Below are 13,604 nucleotides of genomic sequence, written 5' to 3'. Positions count from 1 at the left end.
CGACCCATATCATCCGAAAAACTGACATTACAGCAAAACCAACGTCATATTCGTGTTCAGCGGGTCCAAATTATGAAAATAAGACTGAAAAATAAACATAAGCAGAAAGTTTATGAAAATTTGTAGACCAGTGATAATTTTTAATCTGATAGTAGATCACTCACTTTCTAGCAGAAAGGAAAAATAACTCATTAACAGATGTCAATTATGACCCCACTACAGTAGATAGAGTCTGTATATCTATTTGAATGAATTTCAATATACTGACCTTTATTTTCATGAAGATAAATCTTTTCATTTGGAGTATCCGTTCCACAAATTACTACAAATACAACCTTAATTCAACACACTTCCTTCTCCACTCTCCCCACTGTGCACATTTGCTTATTCTAATGGCTTAGGCAAGTACCCCTGAGTCATACAATATCTCCTTTACTAACCTTGTACCGTGAAACATCAAGCCATCGGGAGATTGCAGGCGTATACCACTCATAGAAATTATTGATCATCAAACCCTTCCTATCTTGTGGAGGGAGATGTACTTTGAAGCTAAAACGAGAAAGAAAAACTAAGATGAATCTGAAAGACTTCTTTTTTCTTTCTTCAAAATTTGAAACACCTATGTCTTACGCCAAAAATAAACTCTATCACAGTTATCAGTGCTGTGCCTTAGGACTTTTGGGCCCTGGTGCAAATCATTAAAATTAGACCATCTTGTAAACATATATGAAATGAAACTCCATGATGCAAACAGTCCATTGCAGACCAAGGCTTGCCAATCAGCTTGTTATTGAATGATGCATGGTCAGTGCATATACCAATATAGTATATATCTTTTATATTATAATACATATTGAAAATGGCACTGAATAATTTTTAAGGATCTGTTCTAGAGTAATTGATTTTGATTGATTTTTTGTTATTTTGCATTGCTTTTCTGCCACTTTTGACTTAACGTGATGATGAGGATGAGTGATGATATGATGAAATTGATGAAAAGACAGTTGCTAAGGACACACCCTTGCCCAAGCCAGGATTTGAACCCTGGGTTCCTGACATCATAGCGTAATGTGATAATCACAGAGGTCGGCAATGTTCTACTAGTGTAATTACTGGTTGAAAATTATCCACGATAATATGAAAGAAAGTATGAACAAAAATTTAAATATTGTATTAAATCAAGTTAATTATCTTTAATTATATGTTAAATGATATTTATTCAAAATAGTAATAAAATAGAGTTTAACATGGGGGAAAAATCTTGTTTCCTAATTTCATCTGCTAAAGTTTTGGATTAGTATGGCCAGTAATAGATAATAAGGGATCTAACAAATATAAGAAAGAAAAAGTGAAACAATTATAATGAAATTTCACAACCAAAAGTATCAATTCCTTTATAAGGTATACTCAGTCCATGTAGGAGAAAAAATTCAAAGCATGCTTATTAGTTTTGATGGAGGTCCTATACATTGGGCAACCCCGTAGGCACTGTCCTGGCTTGCAAGATCTTAGTTTTTCAGTCAAGGTATTCTGTCCTACGTACTCCTAATAAGCACTATCACTGTTATTAAACAGTCAATTTATGTCTGACATGAAGCACCCACATATGCCCCTGGCCATTAACGGCAGCTCGGCCTTTGACTCAGGTATCCTAACTGTAAGGTGACCAGACATCCCACAATAGCCGAGACAGTCCCTATTTTAGTCTCTGTCCCGAATTTTTTTAACATAAAATGGGATGCTAAAATATCCGCTTTTTTGTAACAATACCTTATCAGTGTATAATTACTGCAACCATACACCTTCTCTACTATTATTTCACATTTCAATATCAACAATGTGCCATACTCCAATTTTCTTAAAATATTGGAGTTTCTTCTCTGTTTACCCGGAACTAATGTCTCCACTGAAAAAGTGTTTTTGTACATGAATGGTTTGTGGTCAAATCACCAGAACACTCTTTTGGTACAAACTTTGAAAGCTATCATCATCATCCTCCTTTGCCGTTTCCTTCCTCTGACTGGGTCGGCATAGAAGTCAAGCCTCTCCATTTTTTCCTGGTCTTCCACCGCTCCTCTCTTTCCATGGTGTTCCACTCTTGTCCTCTTCTCATAACACTCTCTGCTATCTGCTCTTTCCACCGACATCTTGGTCTCCCTCTTGGCCTTATTCCCACTCCTTGTGCATGGTAAGCTCTTATTGGTAGTCTTTCTGCATCGGTCCTCTTCATGTGTCCAAACCATCTCATCTGTACCTGATCTATCCTGTCCTGAAGCTTCACCACACCCACTGTTTGTCGTATCTCCTCATTCCTTATTCTATCCCTTCTAGTCTTCCCCAATATACTCCTTAAAAATTTCATCTCCACTGTCTGCATCTTTCTTTTGTCTCTCTCTGTCATTGTCCAAGTCTCTGCACCATACATAATTATCGGCACATAGTATGTGTTATATATCACCTTCTTGCATTTCATAGGTACATCCCTGTTCCATATTCATCTTCGAACACTTTGATATAGTCCACCACCCATTTGTCTTCTTCTGTTTACCTCCTCATCTATTCATCCACTTCTCTCAATTATGCTTCCTAGATATTTGAAGCTCTTCACTACCCTCAACTCTTCCATGTCCATCTTTATTCTTGGTTCATTTCTGGCTGTTTCTTGTTGTTATTAGCCCCTCACGGTTTTCTGCACTGAATTTCATTCCTGTTCTTCTGATTTCCTCATTCCAACTATCAAGCTGTCTCTGTACTTCTTCTTCCCTGTTCCCCCATATTACTAAGTCATCATCAAACAACAGGGTCTTCATCTCCTCCTCTCCTATTTTCTTCCCCATCTCTTCGTTAATTGCATCTATTGTAATTATGAAGAGCAGTGGGGAAAGAACACTTCCCTGTTTTTGTCCATTACTTATACTGACACTCTGTTCTTCCCACTGGTGTCTTCACACAACTCTGGTTGGCTTTGTATCTGCTCTGCACTCTGTACACTATCTCTTCCTCGACTCCTTTCTCTCTTAGAGCCTTCCAAATCTTTGTTCTGTCCATGCTATCGTACAGTGGTGCAGGAACGGGGGGTATAGGGGTACATTGTACCCCCTCAAATTTTTGAAGGGGGGTACTGTACCCCCTAAATCCGAAAATCCTGTTGTACCCCCTGTACCCCCCTTAGATAATTTGACAGACGCAAGGTGCTACTGTTAAAGGAACATATTTTCAATTCGCTCAATAAAAAAGGTTTAGGTATATTGTTTATAACTTACAAGCATTATCTAATTTATCTTAACTACTTAGCTACCACAGAAATTCAAACCATTGTAAACTTATTCTACTACACTGTGCTTGCTACTATGTAGTTAGTTCATTGACCTGTGTTCTTGGAAACCTCTTTAAGGAGATGAAAATTGTGTAAATTTCTGTGAAACAGTTTACTCTCAGAAAATCACGCTCCAGATGAATGCTCCTTTGCGTAAGGTGGGGGGGGGGGGGGTACACTTTTCTAAAGAAATGGTCGGGTCGATTCAAAGATAATATATAAATCTTCATCAGAAGAGTATATGACTGACCTTTTCTTTTGAATTTTTCAAATGGAGTTTTCCGAAACGAAATACTTACACAAATGAGACGAGACATTGGGGGGTACAATGTATTCCTGTACTTCATAACTTTGTAAGAGGGAAAACTATACTTAATGAATGGTTGGACGAGTAATAGACTGTCTTTAATTAATTAATATATAATTTTACTTTAAAGTGAAAAGGCTTTATATATTAAGAGATTTTTGAATATAGAGATGATACTGAGACAAGAAAAGTCTGTGTTTCCTCTCAAATTTCGAAACGAGACTGAAATAAATCTCTGCAAAATCAAAGCGAGGCCATACTTGATGTCCGAGATGATCTCGTTCGAAACTCTGGCATTATATTTGAAGAAATTGGTAAAAATAAATTTAAATTACTGTGTGTCTTATCAGACATACCAAGCGTTTAAATTTATTGACTTATTTTTTTTCAAAATGTCCTGTATTTTGTTTACTGTAATTGCAAAGTTAATGCATTAGTAAAAATTGCGAGCATGTGCTGCCCGGTTTAATGTATTTATAATATAATTCCGAATTTCGACGGTTCACAGCATCGAAACAAGATATAAAGCAGAAAAACGTTATTAAGAAAAGTTTTGCTTTAATGACATATTCGTTGTGAAACTTTGAGTGGTGACACAATGTACGTGTTGCTTATACTAAACATTTCGTGGGTCAGGACGAGATATCTCGCCTTGTAATTGAAGGATCCAACATGCACTGAGCGTTGGATTCCACTTTAAACTGCAGATTCAGTCCCGATTAGCCCATGAAGTGGATATAAAGTACATAGAATAAGTTTTAACAACTTCTGAGTGGACACCGAAACACAAACAAGAACGAGAAGTACCTCAGCACACTGGAGGGCCTCCCCGATGGTGCAGTGGTAGCGTCGTCGCCTTGTAATCACGGGGTTCCGGGTTCGATACCCGGTGGAGGCATGTGGCACAGTGGTTCGGATTCCGATTAGCCTAACTGTGCATAAAATGGACTTAATACACCAACTTAAACAAACTCAAACTCACCACACAGGAGACGAGATGAAGCTGTGACAATTCTCCTCTCATGTCATCTCGATGTCATTCCTAGGTCAAATGAAAGGTTCCCCTTTCCTAGACATTAGAACAGGATGCAATTTGTGATTTTATCAGAGGACGACAACTTACTTTTACCTAAGTATTAGATATAGTACTTAGAATTGGACATTAATCGCTTAAAACCTAATTTTGATACCGAATGCAACACAAATACAACGCCATTTGAAGTTAAACCCTAAAGTCAAACTGGAAGAAAATTACATTAGTCAAATGAATGCACGGGATAAATGAGACTCGCTGCAGGTCCTATAGTTGGCTTGTCAAGGCCACTGTGTTATCTTCATTCAATTTCTTGCAAATATTTCTGCAAGAAGCAATGCACTGGGGGTATAAGGAAAGTAAAAATATGTTTAAAACTTCTAAATTATTTTTCTAATCAGTTAAGGTTAGGTTTATGACATTTCACATTCGGTTGGTAGAAATTGGTAGATTTTTGATTGAATTCACAAGGTCTTTGAGCAAGATGGGAATGTTTGATTGAGTGATTTGGTTTATTATACTTCAAATATCAGCCACTTCTGGCTAATAGCGAAGATGAGGATGACTGATGGTATGATGAAATTGATGAAGGGACACTCACAAATAACACCCATGCCCAGGCCGGGATTCTAACCGGGGACCTCTGGCATCGTAGAACGATATGTTAATCACTCCGCCACGGGGGCTGGCGAGGTGGGAATGTGTTTTGGATTTTCTTTGTAGATGCGAAAATATTTAACTGTGATGCGCACATGCTTTTGCTTACATTAAAATTCACCTTTTCACGAAAACGAGGAATTGGCAAGTCACCTCAAAACATTAATGTATATGCATTTAATACTACTAAATATGAAAAGAAACCTTGGCCGGCTCTTCAAATTATCCACCGAAGATTGAAAAGAGAAATAAAACAACTTTCGAGCGTTTGGCTTTTCCTTGCTTGCTCTGAGATCTGAAGGATTTCGGTTTTGTATATATAATGATAGTATTTTCAATGCTTGAAGAACGTCGTTAGGCACACATAATTATGTTACAAATAAATACTTTGTCAAATGTTTCACAAACATTCCAAACGTAGACCTCTTACGAGTTGATCGGGAACCATCTCAACTCAATATTTTTTTAAAAAAATACAACACCCTATAGATGTCTGAGGAAATACTGAATACATGGCTTCTAAAAGGCATTGGATGTGGTACACATCTGCCATAAATTATTTAAATATATTTTTATGCTTAGCTATGGGACTTTAAAATTAAAATGAACTGAACTGATGTGGACTCTATAAGTATGATATATTCAATAATATGGTTTCTATATCCAGTTGGTGAGAGATGATTATTCCTGCTTGGGATGGCTGAAAATAGAGGAGAGGGGGGAATCCTCCTCAGACCCTTTAATCTCACACTGCATTAAAAATCAATAGCTGTATCTTTGTTCGCAATTTTCATATTTCGAACTCCTGATATTCCGTTTCATTAAATTCAAAACGAGCCCATTAACAAGGACCAGAGCTTTATATTTTTCAGGATTGTTATCCGGTTAAAATCTGTTTTTAAAATGACAATAAATACTAAGGAAAACAAAGAAATAAAAATTATTTATGCAATTTTTAATTTAAAAAAAAAACAACAGGAAATTCGTGTGCTGTTCTAAAATGGAATATTTCCGATGCCTTCACATTATACCTATAGGTACTACCTTTGAAGTAGTACTATATGCGTAGTATATATATATATATGCGCGCGTGTGTGTACACACACACACACACACACACACACACACACACACACACATATATATATATATATATATATATATATATATATATATATATATATATATATATATATGAATTTTGTACCCCCCCAAATTAAAAACGTTCCTGCGCCACTGCTATCGTATGCCTTTTCTATATCTAGGAAAGCTATAATCAAATCATTTCCATACTCGTAGTGCCTCTTCTAAATCAATACTGTTCCTCTCTCATGTTCAGCCCTGTTACTTCCCTTATTCTTTTCTCGAATATTTTCTCATACACCTTTGCTGAGTGGTACATTAGTGTTATTCCTCTGTAGTTTTTACATTCCTTTCTGTCACCCTTCTTGAATATGGGAACTATTAGTCCCTTTGTCCAATTTCTTGGCACTTCTCTCTCTTGCCACACTGTTTTCAACACTCTGTACAGCCACTGCACACCAATCACTCCTGCTCCTAGTATCATTTCCACTGGCACTTCATCCACTCCAGGTGCTCTACCTCTCTTCAGAGCTTCCTCAACTTCTTTCCATGTGAGATTCACTTCTTTCTCCCTCTTTTCTATTTTCTTCACTTCATGTTCATTTCCTTTTTTTCACATTCAGCAATTTCTTGAAATGATTTCTCCTTATTCTTCATCTTCTTCTACAACGTTTCCCCTTTCATCCCTTAGCCTACAGCTGTCTCCTCTTTCTCTTCTCCTTTGCCTCATTTGAAAGCTATGTTGATTAATCAAGTGAACTTTAATCACACATGTGTAAACTTTTACAAAATGTTATTTGAAAAGAAGGATGTACTGAAGAAGATCCATTCATTGGCAAAATATCAATGAGCTACTTCTAATTCTAAAGGACTGCTAGGTTGGAATGCAATGCATATCACCATAATATGAAAGTTATTTAGACAGTATTTATTTATGTAATTAGTTTTCAAACATAAATAGTTATGACGAAACAGTTTTTATATTAAAATGTGTACATTTGGCCATCCCGTTTTGTCACATTACCCAAATCACACATAAATTAGCATGTTACATACCATGCAAATACATGCAATGCAATGAACAATGGACTATGGAGAACTTCAGAATAAATACTTTAGTATAGAGCCTTCCCCTTTGGACTTAATTTTCTTGAAAAAATAGGTCATTATAACTGCTCCAATTTCCTACTAATAACAGCATTCAAAATGCTTCATTCAGCAGCCCAATGCTTTGTTAAAAAATTCTAGTTTCACCTATCTCTTTATTTAGTACAGACTTTGATTGCACAACTGAAAGCATTATTATTATTATTTTGAAACTTACTTGACAAATTCCTGCATTGCAAGATATAGTTCAAAGATGGGTGTTCCTATCTCAGCACCATCAGCAAGTTGAATTTCATCCTCAGCACCTGCAATCCGGATTTTGGCACACATTTCCTCTATCTTTGGGCCAAAGTCTGCATGCACCTGAGAAAAATGGGAGATTAAGCTAGTGTGCTAGTGTGTATGTGTGTGTGTGTGTGTGTGCGGGTGGATGTATTAAAGGAAACAACAGCTATGCAAAAAGAAGAGGTTGATACTTCATGGCCTGACCAAAATACAGATTGAAAGATGGTGTGAGGTTGCAGTGTAGCCAGGTTAAGCATGATTATCATTCTGGTAAGCATCTTTGTTATCACTTTCAGGCCTCGCTGATGGTGTAGCGATAATGTGTAACTGGTGGAGGCACATGGTAGTTCGGATTTTACTTTAAATTGTAGATCCAGTCCCGATTAGCCTATCTGTACATAAAGTGGACTTAAAACAAAAACTCAAACTCTGTTATCATTTTCAATCTCCAATGATAATGTGCCCAGGTCATTAAATGTCTTTCAGTTCTTCTTGTCTGGAGACTTTCCTTCACTATATATAAAAAATGGAAAGAGTAAAAACAAAAAACAAAGAAGAAAAACAAAGAAACACTAAACAATTACCAGACCAAATAAAATTCACATACTTAAGGCATGGTGCACTGATAATGCAGTCATGCTGTGAAATACAGGGTGGTGCTCTTTGTGTCTACCTATATCAGTTACCCTGTCCAAATGCAGACATGCATGTGAAGGAATCTCCCATGCTCAGACAGCTACAAGGAAAGTAAAGAGTTGCCATGGAATGTTGACCAGACAAGACACCAATCGCAAGAGTTCATCTGAAGAGGTTCAATTTGATTGCAGACTGTGAGACTTGCAGCTGCTTAAGTTTGGGAGCTTCCAACACATGCATGCTTGCCAGTGGCATGCGGTGATAAATCAGGCAGGGGAACAGGTCACCTGCACTTGCTCCCCCTCGCATGGGTGTCTTAATATAATACAATAGATCAAGTAAAATTCAACCCTTATTGAAATGTCAGAAGTGACAAACATGAGGCACGTTAAAATTATATGACAATAATAATTTTAAAGCAAATGTGATATAATATAAAGAAAACATTAAAAATAAAATTGTTGATGCGCAACAAAGAAAAATTTGATAATATAAATTTATGAGTCATCAGAGAAAGAAAATAATATTTTGTCGTGACCTGTTTCATCTCTTTATTCGTAGATTAAGTTGACGTTTTCTCATAGAGTTGAGTATTCTTGTAATTCAAACTTCCTCAATGCAATAATGGCACGCATATGGTTGAGTTTTTTCATGACGTTCGCTAGATTAGTCAGGGTGGCTACTGTAGGACCATAATAAAATTCAAGTATAATTCCCGGTTTTCAAGGCGAACTTTACAAAAATTCAAGCAGATGTTTTATCTATTTCAAACTAAGGTTTTACCATCTCTCACCACCCACACACATACACACAAACAAATTTTTATATTAACAATAGGCCTATATGGTTTGTGCGATTCCAATGAATCCAATAATTCTAATTCACTTGGACGGTACATATATATAATTTAAGGCGCAGAGTTTACATTTGTCATTTCACATAGCTACTCGGCAGTAGCATGCCCGGGGTGAGGGTGGTAGGGGTTATACCCCCCCTTTGGCCCAATATTCCTAAAAAAAGAACGTCAATGGTAGGAAAATACGACAAAATAACAAAATAACGGCCGACTACCAAGAAAAAGTATAGGTAACCCCTCCCTTACAAAAATCCTGGGCACGCCACTGCTACTCGGGACTATAAATACATCTACAAACACAAGTCACAAATGTTACGGGAAATAGTAATCTACGAAAAATTGTTAATTCTATAAGAATTTTAAATTTACCTAATCAACTTCAAGATATTTTATCTTGCAATAATCTTCCATCCATCAGATGGATTGTTCCGCAAAGAACACTAACAAAGTAAACAGATTGGGAGAATTCTGTTTCATTTTCCACGCAGCTTTCTTTTTCTTCCTTGATAAAAATAAAATCTAAACTGTGAAAAACTTGTTTCAGGTCATTAATAAATATGTATAAATTCAATGGAATTGGGATTTTAAAAAGTTGCAATTTTTCATGTCTATGGAGAAAATTTCAAGCAGAATTCACGCACAATTCCCGGAGCCAATAATTCACGCATAATTCCCGGAATTCAAGAAATTCCCGGTGAGTAGCCACCCTGTTAGTAGAAGTTGTTAATGTGACAAAACCCGACCTGTTCCAGACTCCCTTCTCAGGATTAAACAAGGACAACAATATAATTTGCCACTGGAAGAATATCCAGTTAATCATTTTACAGAGTTATAGTAACTCGTTTGAAAATGCCTTCTGTATGATTTTGTTTTAGTTTTTAATTCAGTTAGGATGTGTGTTGGTTTGTTGTATTTTCTGCAAAGTTCAATGAACTACAGGCTTTCGTACTCAGCCGGTCGATCATACAACACTCGCAACATTCGCTTTCTTATCCTGCTGCTGCGTGCCTTGGAACTTTGGTCTTGGGGTTGGTGGAACAGGTGGATGTGAGCTGTTCCCTCGGAAGCTATTTCGCAGCGTTTAGCCAAGGCATTTAGCAGACGCTTAGACTGTAGAAGATTTTTTCAGTTCGTTCTAAATGTCAGATGCAAGTTCTCAACGAGATTAGGAAGTTATGGACTTTCTACACTCAAAAGTATCACTTATGATGCGATTAAACTTCAGCACATAGCAAAAACTGGAAGAAAAGTGAATCCGCAATATCTATCTGAGGGAACAGCTAGAGCGTTCAGCTTCCATGGTGCCGTGGGGATCGTTTACTTTCGCACGTGGTCGGAAATACTCGGCTTCAGACAGTAGAGGGCATGATACTAAGAGACCATGGTAGAGCATGGGGTGAGAACCATGATGCATTGGGGGTAGGTGACGTCAACAAACGTCCAGCCACGGTGAAAGATTTTGTTCAGTGTTACTTTGGGAAACGTTGATTTCGGGAGAAAGAAGTGTTCTATTATGTTAATATAAATAATTTAAATAGCCCAAAAGCGCAGTAAGTAGGAGGGAACAGCCTGTTCCCTCTGTTCCATGGAGGGACCGCCACTGATGCTTGCATTCAGACAGGTTTACCAACTGGCATTGGTAGATACAATATTCACCACCCTGTATATGAGTTGTATTTTGTCTGGTAAGTAATTTGTTCCATTTTATAGACCACAAAATAAGGGGACTTGCTTGTGCAAATGACTTTTTAAATATACAAAACATCTGTAGCCACTACCACCTACATGGTAGCATTTATCTTTCCATGTCCTTTTATTAGTAATAGACAGAAATGAAACATTTACAGATAGAAAAGTAACATTGATTTAAAATTTACCAATACGATAACCAATATTTACTGATAAAATATAAAGTGCCAACGAAGAAACTCAGTGGCATGTTCAGAAGACCTAAGAAGGCCTAGGAGAAAAAATAAAGGTACTTTTAAGAAGCTTTAATATTATGGGTTGTAGAAGCAAACTTTAATGTATATCTGAAAAGTCACTCATGACTCGTGTGATACAATAGATTAACAAAGAAAAAATCCTTAAGATTGTCAAGTACCAGTGCTCTTCCTTGATGTATTTAATTGATTCTGTAAAACATTTTGGGTGCTTCAACATGTATGGACATTTTTCACTCTTCTAAGTAAGTACACAAGGAAAAAATCTCTTATCTATCCCTGACGTATTTCTTGCAATAACTTCAGGTTCTGCAATTTACTTTGGGAGCCATAGTAAATTGCACCACTACACCAACATCATGCTTAAAGCATAATGTGAACTGCTGTAACATGCTAGCATGAAGAGGCAGAAAAAGTATGAAATAAAGGATAAAAATATATATATTCATACAATTGAAGTGCAATAGAAACTTTCCTTCTTAAGAGAGATGTTCCAAACTATAAAACCAAGACTAGTTTTATTATTCATTATTTAAATCTGAAATATAAATGCATTTAAATTGACATTAGAGTCATACAAATTATTACAAAATTTCTGAGCATGGTTTTATTTTAGAATTGGATATTTTTTAATTCAGAGGAATGTTCTCTTGTTCTTCTTGATATAAAATTTGCTTAATTTTGTATCATAACTTTCGTATTCAAATCACCAAAATGTTATAATGTATTCACATGTTCCATGTAGCAAGCCAACATTCTAAATGTGAAAGTCATGCAAAGTACAGATATCTACACTAATATTGTGCATGTCTAATAAAGCTCTAAAGATGAGTGATTGTGATCTTCTTTTAAACTAAGAGGAGGAAGAAAAATAGAATAAAATAGGTGATAGGTTGCTTTTCATCCTTGTACCTCGGCTTTCTCCACTGCTTTCATACTATCCTCTGCCAACTAAGGGAATAAGACATTGTATTATTTTGTATATTGTGAAAATTGAATGCGTAATTTGATTAAGATTCATTTAAAATTAATACTGGCTGTTACATTAAACCTTCTCACATTTCAATCAGTAAATACCATGGGCGTCTGCAGGGAGGGGGAGGGGGGAGTATTGGTCCCTTTCATTTGAAAAATTATTGTTTCCTTACAATTATGAATTTTATATATTTAATTTCATTTCAATGACATTCATTTGTGTTAATTATTACAAAGGACTGAAAATTACAAGTGGTACATATCATTACATGAACACTGTAACTTCAAACTGGAGTAGTGTTTGGGAGAAATGCCTTGCTGGCTTGCATCTCCCCTGCCCCTCCACTCCTGAACAAAGTCCTGAAGGCGCTCTTGATCAATGCTATCAAATTATGAGAAATGATGGATTGAAATTCACACCAAAGAAAGACAATCTCAAAGAATTTTTATTTTTGAACTAGAAGAGCAAAATGGTATCTCCAAAACAGTGGTATGAGAAATTGTTAAATTACAATAAAATTACTTTCGCATACATTCACTTATTTATCTTCTTATTATTATTGAGAAACTGTAGGTGCAGAAAGAGGTGCTGACCTGAATACAAGGGGTGGGCAAACACCACTTGATGTGCAACCTATGGGTGTATCTCCTCTATACGGTCATTAGTCAATTCCATAACTTCACATAGCGCAAAAGCCTGGTTCGCCAATTAGCTTTCAATTGTATGACTCATAGGCAATGTATGGAATCCCATCCCTGCTATTATCTGGCATTCTTCATTACACAGTACCTTGCTGCTTCTTACTTTGGAGAGGTAACATTATAGTATAAAGGTAACAGATTTCTTCATATTTACAGGAGAAAGTACTTACGGAAATCATTTTCTGTAGCATTGTGGAAGTTCGTGAATGTAGTTTTGATCCATTTTAATGTGAATACATGTTGTCTTCTGCGAAAATCTCTGTCCGACATGCTGTTTCTGCTGCCGCCATTTGCTTTCTGCACGAGAGCACAATGTTCCGTGTGTTAAGATGACATAAACCCATAGTCAGTGTTTCAAATTCACCGTGTTTTCACTAGAACATGACGAGTCGAGTATTTTTAATTTTTTAAATTTTTTTTAACTATGCTTGCCTAACATAACAACCTAACCTTACGGAAAATGGTTTTTGGGGCTAACGTGAATGATTTTTGGGGCTAACGTCAATGGTTTGTGAGGCTAACGTCAATGGTTTGCAAGGTATTAGCATAATTTCAAATCTGGGCACGAAAGTAGGTATTTTCTGGTGAACGAGGTTGCAACACTGCATAAATCGACAAAATACTCTCACAACGTGCCTTGAACCAGTACGCTATCGCCCGCCTTAATGTGTTACAGAATCGAAATAAGTAACTGTAAGTACTGG

At 36.5% G+C, this 13,604-nt stretch overlaps 1 protein-coding gene across 3 annotated transcripts in view; it reads right to left on the bottom strand.

Annotated features, from left to right (window-relative positions):
• unc-13-4A (BAI1 associated protein 3) overlaps positions 1–13,604 on the bottom strand; it is a 747,588-nt gene that overhangs the window by 43,589 nt on the left and 690,395 nt on the right. For 2 of the 3 annotated variants that reach the window (XM_083136749.1, XM_083136751.1), the window contains exons 16-18: positions 12,136–12,174; positions 7,721–7,866; positions 441–549 (exon numbers count right to left, since the gene is read on the bottom strand). In XM_083136749.1, the coding sequence (XP_082992875.1) occupies positions 441–549; positions 7,721–7,866; positions 12,136–12,174 (294 nt within the window). The remainder of the gene's footprint in view (positions 1–440; positions 550–7,720; positions 7,867–12,135; positions 12,175–13,604) is intronic. The other variant, XM_083136752.1, reaches the window with a different exon arrangement.

This window comes from Lepisma saccharinum, chromosome 15 (genome assembly GCF_977018435.1).
Source record: "Lepisma saccharinum chromosome 15, izLepSacc3.1, whole genome shotgun sequence".
NCBI lineage: Eukaryota > Metazoa > Arthropoda > Insecta > Zygentoma > Lepismatidae > Lepisma > Lepisma saccharinum.
The sequence above is the reverse complement of the archived record's forward strand: the minus strand, read 5'-3'. Positions and strand labels throughout refer to the sequence as shown.